The 27,126-nt window shown below is 43.6% G+C and overlaps 1 protein-coding gene across 1 annotated transcript in view; it reads left to right on the top strand.

The window, feature by feature from the left end:
* Positions 1-27,126, top strand: part of LOC114609850 (ecto-NOX disulfide-thiol exchanger 1-like) — a gene marked incomplete at its 3' end in the record, with an annotated part of 132,724 nt that overhangs the window by 94,561 nt on the left and 11,037 nt on the right. The window contains exons 8-9 of the mRNA XM_028754244.1: positions 3,451-3,568; positions 26,103-26,287. Coding sequence (XP_028610077.1) covers positions 3,451-3,568; positions 26,103-26,287 — 303 coding nt within the window. The remainder of the gene's footprint in view (positions 1-3,450; positions 3,569-26,102; positions 26,288-27,126) is intronic.

The raw sequence follows: 27,126 nt of genomic DNA, 5'->3' as shown, positions 1-27,126 counted from the left end.
TGAGTATCTACCACCAAGGACAGAGGCTGCAACTTGACTTTGCTTGCCACCTCGACAGACCACACCGTGTCATTAGTCATTGGTCATCCAGCTGTTATTTTTTGACTCCACCTGTAGTGTTCGCTTTGAACCTGTAATGTAAAAGTAAGTATCCTGTCTTCCTTTGCTTCTTTTCTTCTTCTTTTATTTAACTGGGAATGTGGCTCGTGTGGATGCTTCTTCACTTCTAGCATGTTAATATTAAAGTTCTCTAAAAGACACCCCCTCTTTCAAAAATCACAAAGTTATAGAAGGTAAGGTTTACTTTTGAAACGGGTTTGTAAGTGTTTTATGGAGCGTTTGAGGAAGCACAAAGTCCTACGACATCCATCATCTGGGTAGCATTTTAAGTGCCCATTAACTAATGCTAAATTGCTATTGAATACCAATGGCACTACATGTAATATCCACATGAATACTAAATAAATTCTTTATTGTCCCTGTTATGGTGGCAAGTACTGAGTGATGGGGTCCTGAGAACACCAATGCAGTTGTTGCTAAGTGCATTTGTGAGTTTTGCTCGATAGTGCCTAGGAAGGTGTCTGGTGACATACACAGCTTTTCCACTTTTGACAACTGTAAGGAGGAGGTAGGGTTTCTCTTTAATTTCTCAATGGCTCCCAAACAAAAAGCTGATGCTCTCCCTGACCCTGAAATAAGACCCAAGTCAGAGTTGATTATTAAGAGAGGGGACTAAGAAGAGGCCTCTGCTTCCCTTTGAAAACTCAAATTGAAGTTCATAAACTATAAGTCAACGATGATTCAGATTTTGGAATGGCGAACCTTTGGACTCTTTTTAAATTCATATCAAATAAAATACAACTGAAAGAAATTTTAACAGACACCCAGCAAGCCACAGGATGCTGAAAACACTTGAGCACAGAAAGGCCACCCTCTTTGGGGGTCAGCAGACGTCAGACACTGGACTCAGCCTTGCTTCCCACCTGGTCCCACTCCATTTCACAGCTTGTCCTAGCCTGCATCTGGTGCTATTTAGAGCAGGACATGTTCAGCTCCCAGCCTGGCTCTGAGGAATCCTGCTTGCTTTCTTGGTTCTAGGGGATAGGATGGAGAGTCCAGAGGGGTGGACTGTCACTCACAGAAGTCCCTCCTGCCACCCCACCTTATCTTTTGGAAAACATTAGAAAACAGAAATATAAATTGCCTTTTATTTTTTTCTCCTACATGTTGCTTAATTGATTAAATACCAGTTGTAATTTAACATCGTGGATGATTCTCAGTTGCATCTAAGCTTGCTAATTGGCTTGATTTTTTCCGCATTCCCATGTACAGCATCTGGTAATTACCTGCAACACCTCTACAGATTTATTAGAGTGTGCTAGTGATTTACTGATGAACCTCGAGCACCCTGTGGAAACACCCTAGATTCCCTTTCCTCCAATACTTTCCCTTTCTGCCACCTTCCCCACAAAACAACTGTCATGTGACAGTTTGACATTAATTGCAGAACCAAACAACCGCCCTTTCAGCCTTGTTTATACTTTCCACCTGGTTTTTCCTTGTTTGGGTGTTTTCCAGACACCTCTTTGGGAATTGGGCTCTTTATCAATAGAAAAATTAGCTGTACAACACCCGGAAATTTCCCTGCTAATCACACATGATATCTACCTCCAAAACCTGGTAGCCTTATTTGAGACATAAGCAGCCCCGCTTTCTTCTAGGTGGCATGGTCACAAAGGTAGGCGTTGTTTATTGTCCTGGGGCTGTCCTATGGCTGTCTGCCCTCTTGTTTCCCTGTACTCCCCAAGGGCAATTTCCCTAGGTGCAGAGCTATCCATTGGGATACTGGTAACAACAAGGATGCCCTTCCCATCCTGCCATGGGATGTCCAAAGCCAGGGCTGCAAGTGCACATTTGAATGGGCAGTAACCATGCCCTAATGAACTGGTGGAATCATTGACTTTTATCATAAGCAGTGGGTTTTTAATTAGAGGCCTTTAAAAAAAGGGGGGAACAATTGAGGCCTTTCTCTGTTCTAGGTCTTTTTGAGAATGGCACACGCTGGGGAACAGAATGTCTTCACAATTCAATAATACATAGCTGGGCATAAAATAAGGATATAGCCAATTGTAACTGTAAACAATTGCAATGTTCTGCTTCCAGGAACATTAATAAGGATATATGTGTGATTCAGTTCCTTTTACAATGGATTTTCTGGTATACCATTGCAGCCAAATATCCTTATCTTAATATTATCCCCCTTTATGGATAAGAAGACAGAAACTCTATGAAATTTCCTGACTTGATTGTAGCCACTGCCCTCGTCACTGGACATGGCAGACTGTCAGATCTGTGGTCAAAACATCATGTGTAAGCCATCCCTCCCACAGACCTCTACAGGCCTGTGAACATTACCATGGGCTATAAGAGAGAAGGCCTCTCTGTAGCTACTGATTCAATGTCTTTTGAAGTTTATTCATGGATATATGAATGGCATGAGGGTTTGGGTAAATCATACACAGGCACATGCATAGCAGCTCAACATAGTGTCTAGCATGAGAGCAAGTCTTTCACATGCAGTGCCTGAGAAATGACTCAGTCTGTAAGCAAACCTGAGGACATAAGTTCAGATCCCTAGTATAAATAATAAATAGTAATAAATAAAAAATAAATAAATTGGCATGCCCTTGTGATCCAGACCTGGAGAAGTGAACACAAGTTACTAGGAATTTATAGCCATGTAGTATAACTGATCGAGTGAACTCCAAGTTCAGTGAGAGACCTTGGTTCAAAAATTTAAGATGGAGAATATAGGAAGACACAGCCTCAGTCTCTGGACACACACGGTATACAGGCATGTGCGCACGTGTGCACACATACACACACACACACACACACAGGTATACACACATACACGCATGCCACACATAAACTCATGTATACATTCAAGTTTTTTACATGTGTTAACTCATTTCATGCCCCAAACCACTAGTACCACAATGTTCCAGTAAGCAGTTAACAAATAGTAGTGTTCTTAAGTTATAATAAGACCAATGCTAAAAAGTGGCCTCCTTAAGACACCCCCACTCACATAGTTACTAGCAGTTAAAGTCACTTCTATGTGCCCTCTGTGTAACACCTATTTCTCCGTATCCTCTCGGCAGCCCTGCTAAGAGCAGACATTATTACCCCATTTTTATAAATCAGGAAACTGAGACTACAGTGAGATTAACTAATTTACCAAAGAGCATTTATATTCCTTGGTGAGCAAGGATTTCCCTCAAGACCCATTCCCCCGATGACATTATTCTACATCTTGGGAGGTGGTCTTGGGTGGACGCTCTGGACTCTAAATGCTGCTGTGTGAGTCACAGTCCACCAGGGACCATGGGGAGATGGCATGACGAGGATTGGGCGTGTTTCTGATCTCCGCGTACCCTGTGCTTTCAGGAGCTCCGGAACGCTCAGAGCGAGCAGCTCATGGGCATCCGCCGTGAGGAGGAAATGGAAATGTCTGATGATGAGGACTGTGACAGCCCAACTAAAAAGATGAGAGTCGATGAATCAGGTAATGCCGGGAACTGCCCGGTCCCCAGGAGGTATCATCACGAGCACCGAATCTTACACGGGGAATAAGTGCGGGAAATGGCCACATAATTCACTTTTATTTGAGTTACACTAAACTTCCATCTTTTGAGTGACTACATTTTATTAATAGAACGTTAAACTCCTCCTTGGGAACACAGTGATTTAAATTGCTCCAGTTGTTTCTCTGTATGCAGATCTGAGGCCGTTATGCAAGGATATTTGCCTGTACCCATAAAACCCCTTTCCAGAGTGTGGCAGCCACAGCTGATGCTGAATTACAGATGAAATTCAGTCCATGTACTTCCTCCTTAGGAGTTGTTTAATCCCCCAAAGAAGCTTTCTAACTTTCAAGCCAGTATGCCATAAAATTAAACATTTTCCTCCAATATAATTCACCTAACCTCTCATCAAGATGGGGGCCAAACTTGGTACCAAGTAAGGGGCATCTACTCCTTGAGTTACAGAAGCTTGCCTTGTGTGCTTCATTTCCTAGATTCACATGTAAGTCCTCTCTTAATGTTTATTGGCTCAGTCAGACTAGAGGCACCAAGGAAAGATACCTTGTACAAAGAGAGGGATATTGTCTAATGGACCCAGGAAGACCCACAGTTACCAACACTGTCAGAAAAGAAAATTAGAGCGATGTAATAAGTTTCATCTTCTTATATGTACCAGAGAATAAAGCATACACCTGTCTCCAGCTTCTGAGAGGTTGCAGGCAACTGAAATAGAGGATCTTGGTTAATTTGTTGGTAGAAGTATAGAGGTAAATGGAAAGATATCCCCACCACCCTTGCCTCTGAAGTTTCTCTGAGATGAAATGACAATAGGCAGAGTATATAGAAGAGATCATTCATTTATGATGGGCACGACACAATGTGTAACCACTCACCAGCCCAACGTGATGGAGGGCTTATGTAACATTGTTCCTAGAGACGGGACAGGGTAAGGAATGTCAGCAGTTCTGGGTAATAGTAATTTATTTTTAGTAGTACTTCATGAGCTTGGTGCACGACATGGACCTCAGACGAATTCAGATGGATATCAGGACAAAAAATGGGCACTAAATGGTTATCTGTGAATGTTAAATGGTCCCCAAAGCAGTGGTGACAGACATCAGTCTCTCTCCTGACAATATCAGGACCCAGTGACACAGAAACTTGTAGGACGGGGAAATGAGACTTGCAATTCTGTCAACAGAGCTCGGTGGGGAAGCCCACTTGACACTCTCTGACATAGGAGAGCCATTGCCCTAGAAAACCTGACTTTCCTCTAAACTCCATCCTTAAAGTTATTTAGGAGCTCAGCATACAAGCGAACATTGTACCTCGAGGGCTTCCCAAAGTCATATGCATTGTCCTAAAGCTAGCCCAGCATTTCCATCTCTCCTGAGATGGAGGCTAGGTTTCTGAGCACTGAAGAGAAATCTGTCCTCACTAGCACTTCTGTAAGTCTTCATATATGAAAAGGAGAGATATTCATGTGATTTTCTGATGTTACATGTGATCTTGATATAAAACCTTTCTCTTTAAAATAGGTTTATCCTTTTTGAAGGTGAAAGTTGGATTCTTAATATGCTTATATTAGGTGTACAAGAATTGAGTCAACCTGAAATTTGAATTGAACCTGGGCTTCATATATATGCGCAATTTCTTTTTAAATGACCTGCCAGTTTTCCTTGAGAGAAATGCATATAACATCACAGTTTGTTTGGGATAAGCTAGCATAAGGATGAATAAATAGTAGGCTCACTGAAGAGGTCTGGCAAGCCACCGCTGCAACCACACATCTACAGGACCGATCTCCAAACTTAGCTTTAGACATGGCCATGGAGGTGGCAAGGACCTGTGTCCTCCTAGAGGACCATCAGCTCTCCCCAGAGGTCTTCAGGACAGCAATTCCCCAGACCTCTCTTGGTTCACTCACCAGGCATCCAATGAGAGCATAAAATATAACCTACACTTTAAAGACTTTCTCCAGGCATGTTACTTGGTCAGCAGAATTAATGAGCAAATGCAGTGCATGTTGTCTGCCACATACCGGGGGAAGAGATGAAAGGACTGGAGTTCAAATGCCAAGGCCCCTGCAGTTCAGAGTTCCTTTCCTGTTCCTTCAAATGAGCTGGGCCAGAGGATGTGGCATGTGGTTTCAGCAGAGAGCACGGGACTGATTAAAGGGAAGAGAAAGCAACTGACCATTTTTATTCCTCTGGGCCCTGGAGATCCTGCCAACAAGCAGGCTGTTGTTTGCCTTTCAGCCTTGGGTATTCAGGGACATTGCCTGATGGGCAAGAATTCCCATCTGGTCTCTGGACTCATCCTTGCTAATGATGGCTTGAAGCAAAGGAGGAGGGACAGAGACTCTATTGCCCAGAGGAAACACCTTCTCTCATTGCTCATTTTTAGGCACAAATGTGTGGCTGCTTGTCACCCACATGGGAGCTGTTTCCCCAAAATGTAGTGCGCTGATGAACTTGACAGGAACTGCCAAACACAGACATGAAAATGAGATTCTCTCTCCTCCGCTGCATCCACCCCTTGCCCAGCCCCTCTCAGCCGAAACATTTTTCCCTTTGCCTCAAATATCCTAAGGAAGTAGCCAGCCCAAAAATTTTTGGAAAACCCACAGAAGAGCATCCTTTAGGGACCCGGCTGCCTGTGGTAGGAGGACATGGTGGGGCCATATTCCTCAGGGTAGGCAGGGTAGGCTCCCGATGCCAGCCTCGCTTGCTGTCTCTCTGCAGGCAGGGGCACTGTCCAGTGAGATGGAGCAAACTGACTTTGTGTCTAGAAATACATATATATGGACTTGTATGATATCTCGGGTTTTATTTTTCAATAGCCAAAACATTTTCATGTGTCTCAGCTTTTCTGGCTGTAAAGACAATTCATTCTATTTTTCCTTTTTTATTTCCTGTGTAAAATGATTAACAGCATTTCTTTGGCTAGAGTTCCCTGTTTCTGCTTTAACCATAATATAGTTCTTGGCAGATCGTTCACACTCCCTCATTGGTTGTTCTTAAGAGGGAAGGGCATCCTTTGGAACAAAGCTAAGCTAGTGACAAAAATGGAGACGATTCTGCTAATACACTGAAAACCATGACATACTTACCAAAGCGTCCACTGCGGAAGGTCAGCCTCCTCCCAGGGGGACTGCAAAGGTAGCTTTTGGTAGAAATGTAAATGTGTCGCTGCTTGGTTTGCCTGCTGCTGAAATCAAGCCAAATCTTCAAGGCCACACCCAGATGTCCTTCCTTTCCCTTCTCCCCTTCCTGCCTCTGTCCTCCCAACTTCTTCACTGCAGTGGACAGTGCAGGCAGGGCAGCAGCAAACAAAGAGGAGAAAATCTGGACCTGGAAGGCTTGGTGTGAATGAACCCAGTGAGTTTTAGAATTGTCAGAGTTAAACGACTAGTGTAGGCAGGTGCATGGGTGCTTTTGATGTCATGAATAATGCCAGTACAAAATAAATACCTGGTTGTTCTCCCTCTGCTCGCTGTCCCTGCTGATCCCCAGCACCTGGCCCTGGAGCTGTCTCCAAGCAGTAACGTGTGCTTACCTCACACACATCCTTCCCTTGCATCTTCTCCCTCTGACCATAAGGTGTGTGTGTGTGTGGTGACTTTCTTCCACAAGGAGGATAGGGCTGAAGCTGTCGGCTCTGATTCGATTTAAAAGGCCCATGTTAAGATGCATGTTAGGATGCTTCCCTTTGCCAAAACGTTTAGAACTTTGTGCAAAACTCAGTGACTCTGGCTGGAAAGGCATCTTTCTAATTACCACAATGGCACACTGAAGGCATCTGGGCTCCAAGTGGGGAGAGTTCGACCTGATGCCCCTGCCCTCCAGGAGAACATGATGGATGCCTTTTGAAGAAATAAAGCTTGTCCTGTTAATAGATATATTAGGCCCCAAAACAGGTATGTCCTAAAGCCAGGAAGTTAAGTGGAGTCTTGTCCGAACCGAGCATCACCATCCACCAATATTTCATGTGGGTTCAGTGAACACAAATTTCAGAATAGTAGAATGGAAAAAAAAAAACTCCTCGCTTAATAGACAGCCCTTAAACCATCCTACAGGTTATAACAAATGCTTTTGGATTCTAAATGAACCTCATTTAAAGTCTGGGTTCTTTATATAAATGTGTGCCTGTGTGTTTGTGAGTCTCCACGCATACATATGCCACATTGTAAGTGTATATGTCAGGAGAAGACTTCCACACCGCTTGTTTTACCGTGCTGTGTATCCTAGACTAGCTGCTCCCCAAGCTTTCAGGTGCATCTCCTACCCTCACCTCCTATCTTGTCTTAGGAGCACCAATGTTACTGCTGGGAACGGCCACATGTAGTTCTTTTCCTCCTAGGGGGTTCTGTTTATACAGGTTTTTAGGACCCAAGATCAGGCTTTCAGGCTCGTACAGTAAGCATTTTTACCCACTGAGCCTCTCCCTACCCACAAATACTTTCTGAACAATGAAGTTTTCTCTTGGTTGTCGATTTTTCATAGAAATGTACAATACCATTTTGTTTTATTATTGCTGCTTTGAATTTCACTAAGAAGTTGAACAGTGATTTCCAGCAGCCAAGTGAAATTGGCTACTCAATTTTAATTGGAGTAGCAATATCTGATCCAAATAGTTTTATCCATAGCAAGATATCAATATTTAGGCTTTCAGCTGTCCCCTTGATTTCATTGAGTTCCAAGACTGTCTCTGGATGTCTGATACTGAAGTCCCTCCATGGTTTCCTTCTGAAAGCCCAGTGGGAGGCCCCATGGTGAGGGTGCCCCACAGGAAGTCCCTAATGAAGTCACAAACCTGAGAAGAGATTCATCGCAGGCCCCACACCAGCCAGGCACCGGGTGGATGCTAAATGCCAAGCTAGAGTCTTGCAGTTGACTAAAGCTGGTGTTGTTGCAGGCAGCTTGCCTGAGGCTCCCTTTGAGAAGAAGGCCAGGACTGTGCTCTAGATCAAGTGTCTACATACATTAGAGCTCAGCAGAAGAACAAGAGCTATCTACTGTGGGAAGTGGGAGGGCTCAGTTGGTAATGACATGCCAGGGCCCATGGTCCACCACACAGGGCCATCTTTGAGCAGGGGCCTAGAAGGACAAGGACCAGATGTTCTCCCATATCCTGTTGGCCTGCGACATCTCCTGAAAGAGCAGTGGCACCTGTGTAGGAAGGACCCTCGAATCAAAGATAAGCACTTGCTTCCAGGCCTCAGCTTAGTGTCTTCTGGGAACCCAGGTTCAACAAGGGAATTGTTTTGTTTTGTTTTTATAAACTGTGAACATCTTATTGATGGATATCAAATAAAGGTTTATTTTAGGTCGATTTTTCAGTTTCCTGATTTTTTATGTACAGTTACAATTCCCACCCATAATGAACAGGCTTCTCAAAAAATACAAAAACCATTTCTCCTTGAAAATTGATTTACCTTTTAAATACTTGGAGACAGATGTTATTAACTGGATCCTGTTGCTGAGGAGCCTTTTCTAATAGAAGCCTTTCCTGCTGCACAAATGAACCCTGTGTATCTGGGTTGTAAATTCTTGATCTTAGTAGAAATTTATGCCCTCACTGTTATGTGGCACCTAGTGATGCCACAGTTGGCTCCCGCCTTCTTTCATAATGAACAAACTTTCCATAATTGAGCCCTTCCCTGTGAGTAAGATTGCCCTGTGTTTTTGAGATTGCCTTGTGTCCAGGAGACCCAAGCATCCCCAGGACTCCCCTGCTTTGCTGCCCTTCCTTAAAACTCAGTGCAGCCCTTGTTAGGTTCTAACAACCCCACCTGTGCTCTGCGTGGGCAAGGTAGGCTCCCTCAATGGCTCCCCATGTGTCGCTCAGCCTAGTGCTCTCAAATGTACTTACAAAGCACACTGGGGCTCTGTGAGGCTCTGGCTTCCTGCCCAATGCATTTGAGACCTTTTAGGCCTGGAGGAAGCTCGGGCTACTAGGTAGCTGCTGCCAGGCGAAAGAAAGGAATGGGGAAAGTTAAATCACTGTCTGAAGCAGAGAACCAAGGATGCTCAACTATGTAGGATTCAAACAATGGGGTCTCGGCCTCATCCCCTGCATAAAGCCTGCAGAACCTCAGTGTGTTTCAACTTCCCAGAATAGCATCATCTTCACTATGGCTTACAGTGATTTGGGGGCACTCCATTGGGTTAAGCAATGCTCAGAAGAGAACTATCACAGGAGAGAGACTTCACCCACTTCCTTAGCAAGCTCTAAGGACACTGACGGAATATTTATGTAATAAGATGCAAAGTTGCTATGGAAAATACTATAGCAACCTCACACCTCCTGGAGCCAGGCAGGGGCTTGCATCAGCAGTCTGAATTTACATTTACTGGGGTGTCATTTTATCGACACTCTTAGTATCTCATTCTGACAGGATGTTAAAATATGTTTTCAGCTCAAGTTTGGGCAAAATTAACACAGAGCGTTGTTGGAGTTTTAAGTGCAGTCTTCACGACTTCTGGGGGAAACTATCAGAATAACTCTGGAAGGGGTTAGACGGCAGAGTCTGGGTGAGTTTGTAGATTCCCTCAAATTACTCACTGATCTCAGCCTTTGCTCTGTAAGCAGTAGGCAGGAGAACCCGATGTGAACAGGGGACCAGTTTTTAGCTGTGCCATCAAGGGCTGGCTCCCCTGGGATTTTAATAGATGCTCAAAGAAGATGCTGTCAGCAGGTTAGCTCACTACTCTCACCTTGAGAAGCACCTAGCAGTGTTTAAGCACAAAACTATTTTTTATGTTAAAAACAAAATATAGTCTTGTAAGGATGACAGAAAAAGGAGAAAATACAGCTGTTATGGTGCTATGGAAAAAGTTCTAATTTTTTTTTGCCCTTCTATGTAGCATAACTGTCCATATAAATATGTTTTGTAAATCCCAATAGATTTAATTTTACATTATTTGGATTTTAGACAGGCCTGCTTATATAACAGACTTTTTTTTTAATCCTCCATATATGTTAACAACATAAAAAAATACAGAGCAATTATATGTTCCTCGTTGGCTCATGAGCTTCTTCTCATGAATCGTTGGGAGTTAAAGCTACCATGAGTCTTTGGTCATAGTAAACACCTAGAGCTTCTTGAGGCCTGATTACTGAAATAACCCTCCCAAGACCATGTTTCAGATCCATTAACTGGGAATGTGGCTGTGAAGCTGTAGATATGTAGGTCAGTTACTAAAGTTCATATCCATTGATTTTCTTCTCTGTCTCTCCATTTAAAATCTTAAAAGTGTGGCTTCAAGGCTGTCAAAGTGGGACATTGGCCAAAGGAATCAATATCAGACCGTATTAAAACATAGAGTTACTAACATCTTAGCACTGTGACGTGCTGACGGGCATTGGTGTCCTCATCCCCCTATGCTTTTAGATTCCACTGTTCATCTAAGCAGAGTTGGTGACATCAAGTTTTTAGACCTGGACCAGACATCATCCTGACCAGGTAGCCACCTACTAATGAAAAAGAAATGTGAAAGAAGTAACTATTTTCTTCCTTCTTTTCCAAAATCTCCCTTGCATATTTATCTTGTGCTTAGAAGCTCTGGTAACTGATGTTTAAAGCAACCTACAAATTGTTTTTACATGAAGCTTTCCTGCAGCTTTGAGTTGTTTCCCTTGTAGACCATTGAGTACTTTCCATACTTGCAACAGAAACATGCTTGGCAGCTGGCTTCCCAGTGTTAGGATACAATATGTCAAACCTCCTGAGAAGTTTTTGAGGAAGAAACCTTTCTATTTGAACTCCAATCATTAGCAGAGAAGTAAAAAGAAACATATCTAGGGCAACAGTTGCAAGACAGTGTGAACCACAGTGCTTCAGGCAGGACATTGTAAGCCCTCCAGTAAGTCCTTCCTGATTCTACAGCTTCTGTGTTCCAAAACCCTGGATTTTGACCTGAGTCATCTTGAGCCAGCACAGCTTAAAGCAGTTGTATACATTTTCATTTCCCAGAATTACTTTAAAAATTTTAAATATCTCACTATACTATTATATACACGATACTAGACTATTATTTAATGTTATATCAGATCAGACTTGGAAAAAGAATCATGATTGAGAGATTTTCACTGGCACAATAGAAAGTTCTCAGAATAGCTGCTAAGCGATGATAACACTTACAAAATGGTATGTGTGAACAACTCCAAATATGTGCTCATATATGCGTTATATTCACAATTTATGTGCTATGAGATCTGTAAGGAAATGAGTAAAAATATTTAGTATCTGTAAAAGGTTATAATTTGTTTTTTTTATAAATGATTTTTGTTCTTTCTTCTTTGTGTACTTCCAAAATGTTTACAAGAGGTGCACATGTTGTCTTAATAATACTATGATAAACATTAACTTTAACTTTATGAATCAAGAAAAGTTGGCCAAGTATCAGGCTCAGGTCTGGATAGGGATGGGGACTCATGACAAAAAAGATCTTTTAAGAAAAACCAAAAAACCAACCAAACAAACAAAAAAACCCACCCTGGGTGTGAATAACATTGGCTGATATTGAAGAAGTGGACTCAGTTAAAGAGAATGGTACTCATTTCAACAATACCAAAGTCTGAACTTCCCTCTCTGCTAATGCTTTTACATTGCTCGGCACACAGACACAAAACCAGTCGTAGACATATGTCCTGGAATATTAAATCAGAATTGGCTGACAGCTTAAGGAGTCTTAGAACATCAGTTGAAGGCCGACCCCCACAAGTGCTACATTGCAAAGCAGCCAATCCAGAAGTCACTGATGAAAAGGGTGAGGAGGTTCCAGATCTCCTAGGAAGTTTCGAGGAAGCATTGAAAAACTGGATTTTGGAAGCTGCCATGAAGTAAATTCAACAATCAACTGTGTTGTCCCAAAGTTTTATAGGCATGGAGAACATCACATGCTACTGCTTCAATAATATAAATATTTTGCATGTTAATGATAATTTAAAAATTCCTGGGAGAATCTATAGTAAAATTAATGCTGTTGAGGTGTTTGTTACCACTTGGCCATTCCAATCAGTTTGTTGGATGAAAAAATAACAACCATAGTGTCAGATGGTAGAAGTTTAATGAATTGCCTTCCCTTCTTTCAAGTTGGAGAATTTCTACATTTAACTTTCCACAATAAGCTTACCTTCCCAAGCCGTATTGTCTCAGAAAACAGACTCCAGGTTCATTCTCCTGGAACTTCAGATATATAAGAACCCGGGGGTTGGAGGGTTAGGCACTGGAGAGATGGCTCAGTGGTGAAGAGCACTGACTGCTCTACCCAGTGATCCCACTTCAATTCCTAGCACCCACATGACAACTCAGAACTATCCGAAACTCCAGTTGCAGGGGATCTGACACCTTTACACAGACATACAAAATAGAATTAGACAAGGATTTGAATGTTTCTTGTGGACATGAAACCCCATGTCACAGGGAGATGAAGAGGACTGGAGATGTTTCTCACCTTCAAATCCAAAGCCAGGCACAGCCAAATGGAGCTGATATGTAGTCTTATAACATTTCTCTATTTTCTCCTGCCTAGGGAGCAGCTTCAATCTAGGCAGTGCACCCAGAAAACTATTTTAAAGTCCATTCTAACAAAAATAACAATTCAGGAAGTTGCCACTATCTCTCTTCTGCTTGAATGGAATTTCCTTAGAGAATCTGCTATCTGGGTATAGACAGAAAGAAGAAATGATTTGAAGAAATGCTGGGGGTGGATGAACCACACAGCCAGTGTTCTCTGTCACCTAAGTCTCCAGAGTGATAATGGGAGAAAGAAGGCTACCCTGATGCTCTGAGCATGAGCGCACACTGAATGGTGGACCTAAGCTGCCATCCTCATCCTCTTCAGCAGCCCTTTGGTTTCTCATCCTGTCCCTCGGTTTCTCCCAGTCCCCAGGATCCACAAGAGCCCACAAGGCCATCAGTGTATTGATTCAACATCTAATTTCAGGGCTTATTGAAGTGCCTCTCCCTGTCTCCCTGCTCCCAGGGCTTTTCTTTATGAGATATGCCTCTAAATATATCTTAAAAATAAAAGTCTGAGGGGAACACACGTGGCAATATCAATCTTACTGCAGTTCCCACACTCGGGGAAGGCTGGCTCTGGAGGAGCTCTTGAAAGCAATATGTTTCCCCTCTCCCCAATATTCTGAATCTAATAAGGACCAAAAATTGAGTTTTTGTGCCCCCAATAATTGTTTAATAAATATAAAAAGTCAATAGTGGATCTTGTTGAGTTACTGTAATTATGAGTGGTGAGGCTAAATCTGTAATGTATTTGGCCTAGTCTTTGGGGGGGGGCAGGACGAGAGCTTTCTTTCTTGTCTTAGTGACTTACCAACCAGTTTCCATCCTTATCTTCATACCGGATTCTTCTAGTATAGTTTGTGTAATTCCTGAAACCATGCCTTTCCCTCGCCTTAGATCCTTGCCTCTGTGAATTACCTTACGCGTTGTCTCAATACAAAGCAGTGACAGATTTAACAACATTCACTGAATCCATACAGTGTGTCTGGGACCAAGGCTTTTGTCTGGAAGTGCCAGATTAAAGGGGAAATTACTAACGTCTTATAAGACTAATTAAGACTCGGTCCCCGAAGTGAAAGTATTGCTCATAAATTCTAGAAAATCCTCACAGCCTGTTGTTGGTCGTCCCTTTCCTAGAAGAGCATTGGATCCCCATAGCCGTGCCTTACTGTGCACCCACAGTTACTGCCAAAAGCCAGCCTTGATGTGAAGAATGGGAAGAGATGAGAGAGTCTGAAAATGTCTATGCATTTCAACTCTGTAAGCCCCAGAGAAACCTTTGTGTGCTTTAAGCTGATACAGGGCAGGCCCTTCTGAGATGGGAGAACCTCTCACCCCTGTCCCCCTCCCCCCATAGGGCCCTTTTCTCTCCAGGTCCCCTAGTGTTGTTCACAGTAATGTACACAGTTGGCTTATTGGGCAGATAAGAAACTACAAGTAAGAACTAATTTCTCATCTCTCAGGGGGGGACATTTTTAATCTTCATCTTGAGCCAAAAATGATAAAAGCAAAGACTATGATTTTCATAGACTTCACAACATTTTTTTATATTTTTCAGATAAGGACTCTGAGATCTCAGGGAAGTTTCATGATTTGTCCCAAGTCTGATGAATTGGTATCAAGCTTCAAAGCCCCTCCCCCAACTCTCTGTCTGTATAAGTGTACATACTACATACGGAGGACAAACTTGGCTGTTGGTCCTCAGGTATCATCCATTTTGGTTTGTTTGACCCCCCATCTCCACCCTCTGCTGACATAAAACTCACCCAGTAGGCTGGGCTGGTTGACCAGCCAGAGAGATCCAAGGACTTGACCATCTATGTCTCTCCCAGGGTAGGGGTCACAATTGTGAAGTGAAATACCTAGCTGTCTGTCTGTTTGCTTTAACATAGGTTCTCAGATTCGGGACCTCATGTTCCCAAGGCAAGCCCTTTACCTACTGAGGTTTCCTCTTGGTCCTCTACCATCTCCATCTCTGACCCACCAGTGCCTCTCTCCTTCATAGAGTCCATGTCATCTGGGCTCCAGTGTTGACAGACAGTAGTATGCGGGTGATGTACACAGAATTATGTCATTTCTCTCCTGTCCACTGCTCCTCAGAAATACTCAGTGGTCCCCCAGACTACTTCCCCTCTTCTCCATGGAATTCCAATTTCCTAATTGTATATCAGAGACTCCATATGTAATATGGGGCCAGATGAATGAACTGTCCTTTCAGATCATTAAATCCTGAGGAAACATGGACAGGTAAAGGACAGAGCTGACAAAGAACGGTGAAGGTTGAAATGAGAGGTTGAGTGAAATTATACTGCAGATGAAAAATCCATCCCGAGTTGATTTTTTAATTTTTTTGGTGAAAGTTGCTAGGTCCTTGGGCTTTTCAAATAGAAATTAACACTTAAATTAGACTCTTTCTTTTAGGCCCTGCTATGTAACATTTAGGCTCCTAAGGACTATTATAATTGATACCAGACCATCAGCACTGTTCTAACAAAGCGCTTTATAGAAGTCCTCCACAGCGCTTCCCTCGTGTTCAATAAGAAGCCAGTAACAGCAGAGTGTCTCCTCCAAGGCATTCTTTCAACCTCTCAGAAACAAAATATTTCATGCTAATTCCTGCTTAATTGGAAGGAAGTCATTTTTAAAAAAAAAAAATTACCATTGACTATGGGTCTGAAGCCTGTTCTATTTCTGACCTCTTTAATTTAATCAAGGTCACCTCATAAACTTGCCCAAAACAGCTCTATTTCTCAATTAAAAATAGGTAGCGCAGTTTAAAAGCATTTAGTGTGTGATTAATAGCGCTGAACTGGGGATTCAGCACTTGCAAGGGCCTTAGTGGGGAGAATAAAACATTAGTACCTGAAAAATTATACCCATCAGAAACTCAAAACAAATCACTTTAATGAGCAAAAGTCAAAAAAAATAAAAAAAAAATAAAAAATAAAACCAGTCTGGGTGAGGATGAGAGGAAGGTTATGAAAAATGTTTCAATGCCTGAGCTTCTCCCTTTGATGGAAGAAAGGCAGCAATAACATGGCCATGCAGACGGTTTATAAAATGCATGCTCCTCTTCCTGCCCAAGGACTCGGAGATGATGGAGCTGTCCAAGCCAGGTTTCTCAGGAGCTCACACTCTGGCATTGGAGAGCATGTTGTTAGAAAACTGAACTAGAGCCATCTGTGTGGGAGAAGCACCCAGCCTTCTAACTGCCCTTGGCCTTCTGCATAGACTTTGCACTCCATGAGCTTGAGGCGAGCCAGACCCACCTGGAGGCTGTTTGGAAGAGAATGTCATTCAGGTGACAAACACATTAGAGCAGCTGAGAAAGGAACATCCAAGAGGAAGAACTGGTGTCCCCAACAAAATGCCAACCAGCATGGAGAAATAACTGAGCCAGCGCAAGTCAGACTCTTTGGTGCAGCTTAGTGTTGTCTCTGGGATAGCTTGCCAAACTGTGTCCCTTCTCCAGCAGTGAACTTTCTTAAAGGCAGCATGAGCTTACACTTACTTGTCTTTCCTCCTCCTCCTCTTTCTCTTCCTCCTCCTCCTTCTCTTCCTCCTCTTCCTCCTCCTCTTCCTCCTCCTCCTCCTCTTCTTTCTCTTCCTCCTCCTCCTCCTCTTCCTCCTCCTCCTCTTCTTCTTCCTCCTCAATAAAATTATGGGAAAAGATTCAATGAAAGGATTTATGGCAAGTTGAAAATACCTTGCACTGTAATGACAAAAACTATAAGCAGGAGGTCTAAGTGAACAACTAGGCTGGGCTACACACAGGATCACAAAGGGAACCTGGTACACATAGCCATGCTCTGGGTTAATGCCCAGTCATCTGTTATTAAACCACTCCCCAGGGGCTTCTGAAGTATAAAGGATGGAGAGGGACTTTAAGATGAGGGTTGATGACTCTTTGTGGGAGGTGGGGAAGGACAGAACAAGACAAGGCAAGGTAATGGAATATGAAAGAGTAAAACCATAGTCAAAGATCAGAATGTGTGGTGGACAGGAAGTGGCTGATCAAAAGCAAGAGAAGAGAGAGGAAGTGATGTTGGGCTAATTTGCAAGGCCCAGGTGAAGAACTGCTTGCCCCAGGTAGATTCAGAGTCTGCACCAATCCGTTCAGGAAAGGCCTCTTGAATTGGGAAGCAGGACAACCTGGCACAGGTCAGGGCCACAGTTCTTACTTCGCCTCTGTTCTAGAACAGCCAAGACTGCTCCCTGTATTGGTAATCAGACAGGAAAGCAAGTATGCCACGCTTTTATAGGGAGACTCTTGCTGCCTGTGAACAGTCTTGGAAGAACTTGCCCATGTGAGGGGCCTCCTCTCCTGTGGCATAGGCCAGGCCAAAGGCTGGGCTTCAAGGGTGATTAGTTCTAGAAGTTCAATGTGATCTTCTTGGAGTAAGCACCAGAAGCCAGCCATGGTGGGAAAATGACAAGATAGGGCCTAGAGATCAGAAGAATGGAGACAGGCTGGAGGATTCATGAAATCACTCAGTCGCGGCTTGAGGGAGAGGAAGCAGTAGCATCCAGAGTAGACCAGGAAAGAAATTAAAGAAATATGGGAGTATACCACAGAAGACAGAGAGGCCTCAAAGGCCACAGCCAGTGGCTGAAGCTGAGACAGGGTTCTCTCCCTGACAGAGATGCCATTAGGAGGAACTAACAGATACCAGGTGCCCAAAACTAATGAACAACAAGACTGGCAGAACATTTACAGGTCGCGTTAGATATCTGTGTCCCAGCCCTTTTACACCAGGTGATGGTTCTTACAGTACTTCATGGAGAAGAGAGTCATTTGGGGGTGTGGGGGTAAAGAGGCTGCTCAGAAGCAAATTGGGATGAGATTGCGTGTGGAAAATGCAGTCTCTTTCTCAAAGCAGGTGCAGCTGGGCTGGCCAGAGATCAGTTTCTAAGGCAGAGCTCAAGAAGAGGCATAGAGAACTGATGGATGGATGGCTGTGCTTCTTGAGAAAATGGTATCATCATTTGTGTGTGTGTGTGTGTGTGTGTGTGTGTGTGTGCGCGCGCGCGCGCGCTCGCGCATGTGGGTGGTAGAGCATGCATCAGGAAAAGGAAAATAATGCCTTTTCGTGGGGAAGATTCCTAAAGAAAAGTCAGTCATTATTTTCTAAAGCAGCCAGTTGTGGATTGGGGGAGTGGCTACTTGTATCCCCCGCAGACTCAGGAAGGCTGTCCCTTCCTCCACCGGTCTTACCCATCCACCTAGGCACCTACTCCCCAGTCCACTGAGTCCTTATTAGACCTGTTTCTAGGACGCACTGTCTGCTCCTATGTCACTTCCGCCTTCTCTCCAGCTGTCTCTCAAACAAAGGCCTTTCCCCTCCACTGGCCACCACCCCTTGTGGAGAGAGCCACACTCACTCACTTCTCAGGCTCTCCTTCCTGGGAGCCTCTGAGGTCAGGACAACCGTGGTGGTAAGAGCCTGCACCTTGGCCAGCTTAGCCTAGAGTGGGACTTGGCTGGGCTTCTCTTGCCCTGAGGACTTCAAAGTTTGCTCAGAGCAGTGAGCACATCCTTTAGCATTGTTGACAACAGACTTCGCCCGACTCTGGGAAGTCAGCATTCAGCAGGCCTCTTTCTTTTGCTTCTGTTCCTCTGAGGAAAAAGGGGGGTGGGCTGGGGGAGGTAGCACAGGATAGCAGTATAATTGGAAAAGTAAAACCTGAGTGAGCCTCAACAGTGTCAGGAGCCCAGCCACACCCCACAGGCCTCCCCCCACCCCCATGCAGACGTCTCCATTAGAATGAGCTAAGACGGGGAGGGACAGAAGATTTCTTTTGTTGTTTTTTTTTTCTGAGCCGCCTGCTGCCTGGTTCACCTCCAGGCTCACATTTAAGCCATCATAATATCAGGCTCTAGTTTACCTGCACTCCTCAAATTACCCTTATTCCACCGGCCTCACACAAAGACGGAAATAGACACTGCCTTGTGCGTCTGTTTAGCTCTCCCTAATAATAGCTAATGTGCAGACGATAATACTCAGTGCAAACATAAAATGTTATGTCAATGCTAAGTCGTAATAATAATAATCCTGCAAAAATGTAGCATAAGGAATTTCCACGAGCAATTTGAGGAAGATTGGTGCTTCAGTGGGGATACAAGTGTTACTGAGAAACAGACCTGCTGTACTTTGCCGCCTCCATAAGACGCTCAGTAGAAAAAGATTGGTTTTATTGGAAGATATCCTACTATACCCCCCACCCCCCAGGTCTGTGCCTGGCCACCATGTGGTAGGGGCAATGAACAGCCCCAGAGCCCAGGCCTTCATTGAAGTTCTTATCTCTGGTCCTCATTTGCCACTAACAATAGACCGGTGGACAGATCTTTGGGAGGTCAGAGCCTCAGGAAGAGGCCACTTCTTTTCTGACTGGAGAGGCACAGACACAGAGGCAGAAGGTGGGTGAGTTCCCATGGATACTCAATGTTTTATCACCAGAATTTAGCACTGATCTCCGGAGATGACGCAGTTAAGGAAGCCACGTTAACAAGGCCCCTGAGCTCAGAAACCAGTGAGCATCCCAGTGCCCTCCTAGAGGACAGAGGGCATAAAGAGGGGTCCTGACAGTTCCTGTCAGGGCTCTGGAATACAGTGGTGTGAGATTGATTTCTGCATGAATCACCTCTAGATTTTTTCCTCTGGGAAAAGCTATGATTATTTTAGACTAGGCTTATCCCCTCTGCTTTCATAGCTGAACCTCTGCAGCAGAACTCTCCCCAAACAGCTGGAGTGGACTACTTCACCTCCACAACAAACAAGTCACTCCTTTCGAGCGCCCATTTCCTTCCACCTTTCTTGGACTACAGCGTGTGGCTGGCTCTTTGCCACCTGTAGGGTCACAGTCTGTACTCTTTATGTCTGTGAGTACATTGTTGCTCACTCTGTACTCTTAGCCAGCTGTGCCACCTTAGGGTCACTGAAACCTAGTCCCAACACCTCTAAAATAGGATTGATAATCATCCCCACGGTACTACAGTCTTTCGAGCACGAAAGGAGCTGAAGATGGTGTGGAGGACAGGTTTGGTTTTGGGGTTTGGATTTGGATGTTTGTTTTCTTGTGATACTGTCATGGTGGTGGGAATGGCAGTCCTAAACACAGGGCTTCATGGGTAGAAGACAAGTGCTGGACCACTGAGCTACAGTCCCCCACCCCCGTCCTGAAATTTTCATCTACCGCTCTTACTATGACCTTAGTGGACAGGCAAATAAAATGGTGACTGTAGCTTTTGTACAGGTTTCCCTGAATCCTAGAGAGGTGCTGAGGGCATTGGGCATATGGCTGGGCTTTCACAGGTGTGAGACAAAGAGCCTAGGGACATAGTGAATAAACCGAGGAACCAAACCAGAATGGCAAGCCAAGCATGTGATTTCTTCAAAAGGAGCTGCCCAAACACAGTCACCAAGGATAGCTCAGGAAATGGGGGACAAGGATGAGCAGGTGCTTCCAGATATGGTATTAGCCCCAATGTGTTAGCACCACCTGTGGAGCACCCTGGAGCGCTCCACCTTCAGCCTAGACACCTGAAACTACAAACCTGGGAGCAGGCCAGAAACAGGTGTGTTCTGTTTCACAGAACAGGGGAGATTCTAAAAGGAGCTAATATTTAAAGAGCACCAGGTTAAAGGAATTACTGGAGTAATTTAAGTTTAAATTAAAGTAACATAAGTTTATTAAAGTAATATAAGTTTCCAATTTCCATGATTTAAAAACAACAACAACAAAAAAGTTGACTTTTGGTCACAGAACAGCCTATTCAATTTCAGAGGCAGACATTGAAGACTGTGCAGGAGACATGGCAGATCCTGGCTTGCATTCTGCTGGTAAGAACCAGTCCAACAGCCGGGCAGTGGTGGTGCATGCCTTTTATCCCAGCACTTGGGAGGCAGAGGCAGGTGGATTTCTGAGTTCGAGGCCAGCCTGGTCTACAGAGTGAGTTCCAGGACAGCCAGGGCTATACAAAGAAACCCTGTCTCGAAAAACAAAACAAAACAAAAAGAACCAGTCTAACGCCCCCTCCTACACTCCATTGTGAAAAGAGAAACGTGGGTTTGGGTTCATTGCATGGTGGTCTCCACCACAGACCAGCCAATGGGCACCTTAGCAACCCCACAAGGAGATTTACCAAGAAGCACATAGACCTAAGGAAGAATCCCCAGGACACTGGATCATAGCTTCAGTCCTTTCTTAAGACATCAAGAGGTGAAGTTGTGACAGAGGGGAACCCCTGAAGGCTCTGGGATATTGTAGGATTATTGCCCAGGCCTTCTGCCTAACCTTGCCTCGTTGTACATAAGGACAATTGCCTACCTGGACAGCAGCCAGCGAAATCCTTAGGAAAGGACTTTCTTTGTTCGTGGGAAAGAAATACAGTTTAGCTACATCCTCTCAACGTTCCAGAAGTGCAATTGGCAAAGCAGAGAGAAAAATGTTAAACACGGCATTCCCCAAAGACACAAAGATGAACAGTCCCGGAGAAGAGCAGATATTGCTAGCAACAATATGTTAAAGCATTTTATTATTTAGTTACATCTTGCCTGAGCATGAAAAAGATATTAACACATTGTCAGCTTACTGGGACATAACCCAAAATAACTTACATTTTTCATATATTGCTAATTATTTTTCTGAGGCTGGCTCAGACTGGTAAGAGAGAGATTTCAAGGCTTTCACCAGATTATTTACTTAAAGAAGTTAAGCATGCCATTATCTGTTCCCATGGAAACCCAGTAAGTAAATCAGACAATGGAGGAGGAGGTCACTTTGACCATAATTAATATAGAAAATAATAGCTTATAGAGGATCCGGTAAAGGATACAATGAGATGCTACGGAATACCTTTAAAACCTTTTTTTTTCTTAGCAATGCAATTTAATCTCTGGATCAATTTTCACATACTACTGTCACCTCAGAAGTTCTGCTAGTTCAATGCTAATTTTCCAAATGTGACAGAATTTTGCTTAGCAGGAACTTCCCAATGTTTGTAATGTTCTTTCACTTTAGACAATTCCAGTATCCAGGATTCTCAAAGCGCACAGCAACTCTTCTTGTATTACATATGGCATGGCTCCTTGTCTTGATTTCTCAATAAATAATAGGTTGGAGAACTAACCCATAATAATACAGGCATCGCCAGACTCAATGGTACTCTTAAAATTGCCAACAGTAGGTTCAGTTGTGTTCCTTACAGTTTACAGACAGGCCATTGTGTTGGATTCCTTTTATAACTGAAATCTGGTAATCCACGTGGATGGCACTCCCTAAATATTTCAAATTTATGGGAACACAGTGCACTCTAGGGATGGTCTTATCCATAGGTAGACAGTCATTCATTTTAACCCTTACACTTATTTGAATAGTGACTTTCTTTCACAGTCCCTTAAGGGTAAATTTTACTGTAAAAGCTTGGTGACACATTTATCAAGACTGTTTAATTTAGTACAGTGACCCAGAAAAAAAAATTAAAGCAAAAAAAGGAGAAAACTGAGCTGATCTTTCAAGTTTCTGGGTTTCTAACACACCAAAACCTGACAGGTATTATTGGGATGTGGGTTTGTTTTGTTTTTGTTTTTGTTTTTGTTTTTCCCAGAGCTCTAGTCCAAAAAATATAATACAGCATCTTCCAGGCAATCTTCACAGAGGGATATATCTGGGGACACTGTATGACTCCACATAACGCTTTCAAACAGGAAACAGGTGGCCTAAAGTTAGGTGGGGTTTGTGTGTGTGTGTGTGTGTGTGTGTGTGTGTGTGTGAATGTTAATCCTGAAATTATTTAATCAGGAGTGAAAATCAGTTATGTGCCCTAATTATAAAGACGATAATGGGATTGGTTACGGTATTGATTTTTGAGGGTTGGGAGAATCACAGCTGTTTCCTCTCCTTTCCCTTTTTTAGTAAACAAAGTGATATCACACTCCTGTTCTAGGGGTATGCACAGCACTGTACTCTGCTTGTAAGGGATAATAGTCATGGCTTAGCCAAGACCCTCACCTGGACAATTCCATAGGCTTAGAAGACAGTCTCTAAAATAATGGATGACACCTTCACTGTATGTATTTATGTTCAGATGATTTAATTGAATAATGCTGCTGGCGCATGCTTTATAGCTGCTTGCAGCTCGCTACGCAGATTTCAACGTATCTTGCAGACTATGCAATTCATTTGGAAAATGTAATTTTCATCCCCGCATACTAATCGATTTCTTCACAAACACCTGCTATCAGTTATGATAATAAAAATGCCACTCTGAATTGAAAGGGGGCCAAATGGAGCTTCCTAAGGAAATGACTTAAGTATCTTTGAATGTCATTAAATGAAGCAACGTACTTGTGTGGTGCCAACACTTTTTCTGTCGTTTGCATCTTCAGTGAGTTTGCCCTGTTAGAAAATCCCTTTTGCCAGTGATGCCTCACAGACATCACCTTTTGGAATGGGTGAGCTGACTTCTCAGGAGCCCATGACTCATGTTCCCAGCAAGATGTGAGGTTGGGCTGCACAATGTTAGAAAGCACCAACTCTTGCTTCTAGGTGAGCCCTGGGTCCTGTCTGATTTCATAAGTCCATGGAAAGCATCCAGGCACCTGCTTCTTGGCTTTGCACACCCATATACACCAAAGCAGACTTCCCTTATTCGTTCTCTTCTGCCTCTAGTTCATTCCTCGAACCATCGCCAAACTAATCTTCCTGAATCACCAATCCCATAATACCCTTCCATCACTGGCAAATACCATCTTAGTTCTCACCCTGTTGGGTCTGAACTCTCTCATCCTCTCCCACTCTCCCAAGTTCCACCTCCTGCTCACTGCTTCCAGGCAAATACTTGCCTTGGAGTAAAAAAAAAAAAAAAAAAAAAAAAAAAAAAAAAAATCAAGTGTCTCTCACTTCCATCTCCCTCTAGTTGTGACTCGGGTCTCTTGCTCTTGAGTGAGAGATACCTCCCACGTGTAGGATTTTCATCTTCCAAAGCATAATCTTAGTCTGTCAGTGTTTATGTTCTCCTTTCTTACTTCAAACCCTTCTAGGGTGTAGCCCCCTTATCAGACCCTTGATACTAAGTTGCTTATTTGTTTATTCAACCAACATTTGTTGGGTACCTACTTGATCCAAAGCATGCTTCTACCCTTTTCCCCTTTGGATACATTAGTTTCCTTTTAGGTGTGTCAGTCTTTATTATATTTCAATAGAACTTGCAAAAAGTGACATATTCTGTGTTTTCTTTTGTGATCTAAGATCCCCAGACAGACTTGGGTATAAGGAAGTATGCAGTAAATGCTTGTTGACTAATTGATCCCTAATGGCTTGATGCTGGGAGTTCGCTGGTTAATTGCACGTTCTGTTTGATTAGTATTTCAATGTGTACTGTACATAGATAATCATTTTTGCAAAGTGGAAGACTGTAAAACACGTAACTGTGAAACTATTATTAACATAGTTTGATGTCTGCTATTTGGCAAGGGAATTCGCTGGGGTCTCAGAAGGTCTCAGCAAAGCTGTGTGGTTGTCAGATGTGCGGTAGAGCCTACAGGTGGCCAGCTGACCTCACTCTGGCCCTAGGTCATGGCAAAAGACAGGTGAAACAAGGACACGACCTTGGCTTTGCTCTACTTTGCATAGCACCAGTCAAGTCCATAAAGGCATTTCTGGCAATGACCTTGCAAATGTTACTTTACTTTTCTCTTCCTTTCAAGAGTGAAGAATGGCTTTTCCATAAGGGGAGAGAGACAATGGGCCAGTACTTGGAGGGGATGGGGAGACACTGTTTTTGAACACTTGTTAAGAACTGATAGCACATGAACTGACATAGCAGTATCTGTTAGAATTAGACTGATAGACTAGAGGCTGGGTTTGCAGTCCATTTTGTGATCTGCTTCTCTGTGTCCTGTGGCTCTCGTCTCTTGAATTGGGAATCAGTAGACTCTCATCTAGGCTTGCTGGAGTGACTCAGTGGGCTAATTTATATGAAGAAGCCCCTGATCCAGGGACCTTTCCTGTGGGAGTGCCAAGCAAGCCCTGTTATATTGCAGAGCCCCCAAATGGTGAGGATGGAAGCAGGGCAAGAGATTTCCTCTCCTCCATCTTGGTCTCAGAACATCTTATCACTCAGTTTTAGATGTTTCTGGAGATTTAAGGCATGTAAGACGCTGAGTAAACCGCCTTGATTTCTCAGTGAGAAGGAGATGGGAAATTATTCAAATTAAGTCCACACCAACACATTGAAACTTTCAGGTTTCCGGGAGGAGCAGAGTAACCACTCAGCCTTGTGGGGAATAAAAGAGAATTTTAATCTGTTGGTGAAGCAGGTGGAACTAGGTTTCCATTCTGGTCACAGTTAGAGAACAAAATTTGTGCAATTTGTCCCGGCAATAGAGCAAGAAGGAGCATTGTGCATCTCAGTTCCTCCCTCCCCTGGGAGGCTGCTGCATGCATTAGCTTTCAGTGCTTTCAGCTGCATGGATGCTTCAACCCATGAAACAGCCGCTTCTCTAAAAGAAAGAAAGAAGCACTCCAAAAAATGGAGCAGTCATACAGCCTGAGAGAGGACAGTCATGCAGCAGATGTGATGGTTGCCAAGAATTCAGATTACTGTCACCTCTGAACACGGCAGATCAGCTTGTGTAAAGGTGTCCAGGTTTGGGGGAGAGAGGTCAAGAGGTAGGAATTCTGGGGGATAAGCCCTATGCCCACTGGAAACGTTCATAAGATAAGATAGGACAAACTGAATAGATTAAAAAGATTCTGGGACTTTTGTTCACAGTAATCATCTAGCATTTGAGAGATGCCCTCCTTACAAAATCAATCCTAAGGTAGCCCACATCAACTATTAAAGAGCCCAAAGGCTTGGCTATCCAGGTTTAACTTCTGAGTTGATATGAATCCGATATTAGGTGAGACTTCCTTTCCCACCAAAGGACCCCTCAATCTTGGCTGGAAGGTAACTCCCCAAACTCTGTGTGTTTATCATTCAGCCTTGGCTGCTCAGGCCTATGCACTCAAAGAGGAGAATGACAGTCTCCGGTGGCAACTGGATGCCTACAGGAATGAGGTGGAGCTGTTGAAGCAAGAGAAAGAACAGCTCTTCCGAACAGAAGAAAACCTCACCAAGGACCAGCAGCTACAGTTTCTACAGCAAACCATGCAGGGCATGCAGCAGGTACTGGGCATATGTTGCAGAGAGAATGGGGCTGTGTGCATTTTTGTGGGGTATATAAGACAGCCACTGATTGGAAAGGGTGACAGAGAAGAACAGATGACCAGGAAAAGCTATGGGCATAGCAAAGGAGAGCAGTGAAGGCCATTTATTGTGACATCTAGACTCCGGGGAAAAGTCACGCTAATAAAATCTGTTGATCACCCTGAGGATAGGAAATGGAGGGCAAGAATTGGGAGGTTTAAAAATTGGTTTATGAAAATGAGTGTGTGTATGTACATTTTATGTGGTCATTTTCTTGTTGACTGAAACAACATGTTTTATAGTTAGAAACATTTTAAGTTCAAAGCTGGATAGCTGATCTTTACAAAGCCATGAACTTGCTTTTGGTTTGTTTCCAATATCTTCATCAATACAAACTATATTCTTTCCATCTCTGGATTGTACTTAGGGTCTAGTCAGGTTTCAGAAGTGATTGATGGTTCAGTCTGTGAATTTTTACCAGGCAAGCCTGATGACCTGAATTCAATCCCCAGAACCTAAGTGCAAAAACTGAGTGTACTGGCAGGATTATACTTAGAATCCCAGAGCTGGGGAGGCACAGACAGGTACAGCCCTGGGGCTTGCTTCTAGTCAGACTTGCCTAATTGGCTACGTCTGTCTTCAAAACCAAGGTGAACAGTGCCTGAAGAATGGTAACAAAAACGACCTTTGGCCTCTGCATTCATAAATGTACACATGCAAATATACCTGCACATAGAAACACACATACATATTCATTCTCTCTCTCTCTCCCTCTCTCTCTCTCTCTCTCTCTCTCTCTCTCTCTCTCTCTCTCTCTC

Source organism: Grammomys surdaster, unplaced genomic scaffold, assembly GCF_004785775.1.
Source record: "Grammomys surdaster isolate TR1022 unplaced genomic scaffold, NIH_TR_1.0 125985, whole genome shotgun sequence".
NCBI classification, from domain to species: domain Eukaryota; kingdom Metazoa; phylum Chordata; class Mammalia; order Rodentia; family Muridae; genus Grammomys; species Grammomys surdaster.
This window is presented reverse-complemented; position numbering and strand designations above follow the sequence as displayed.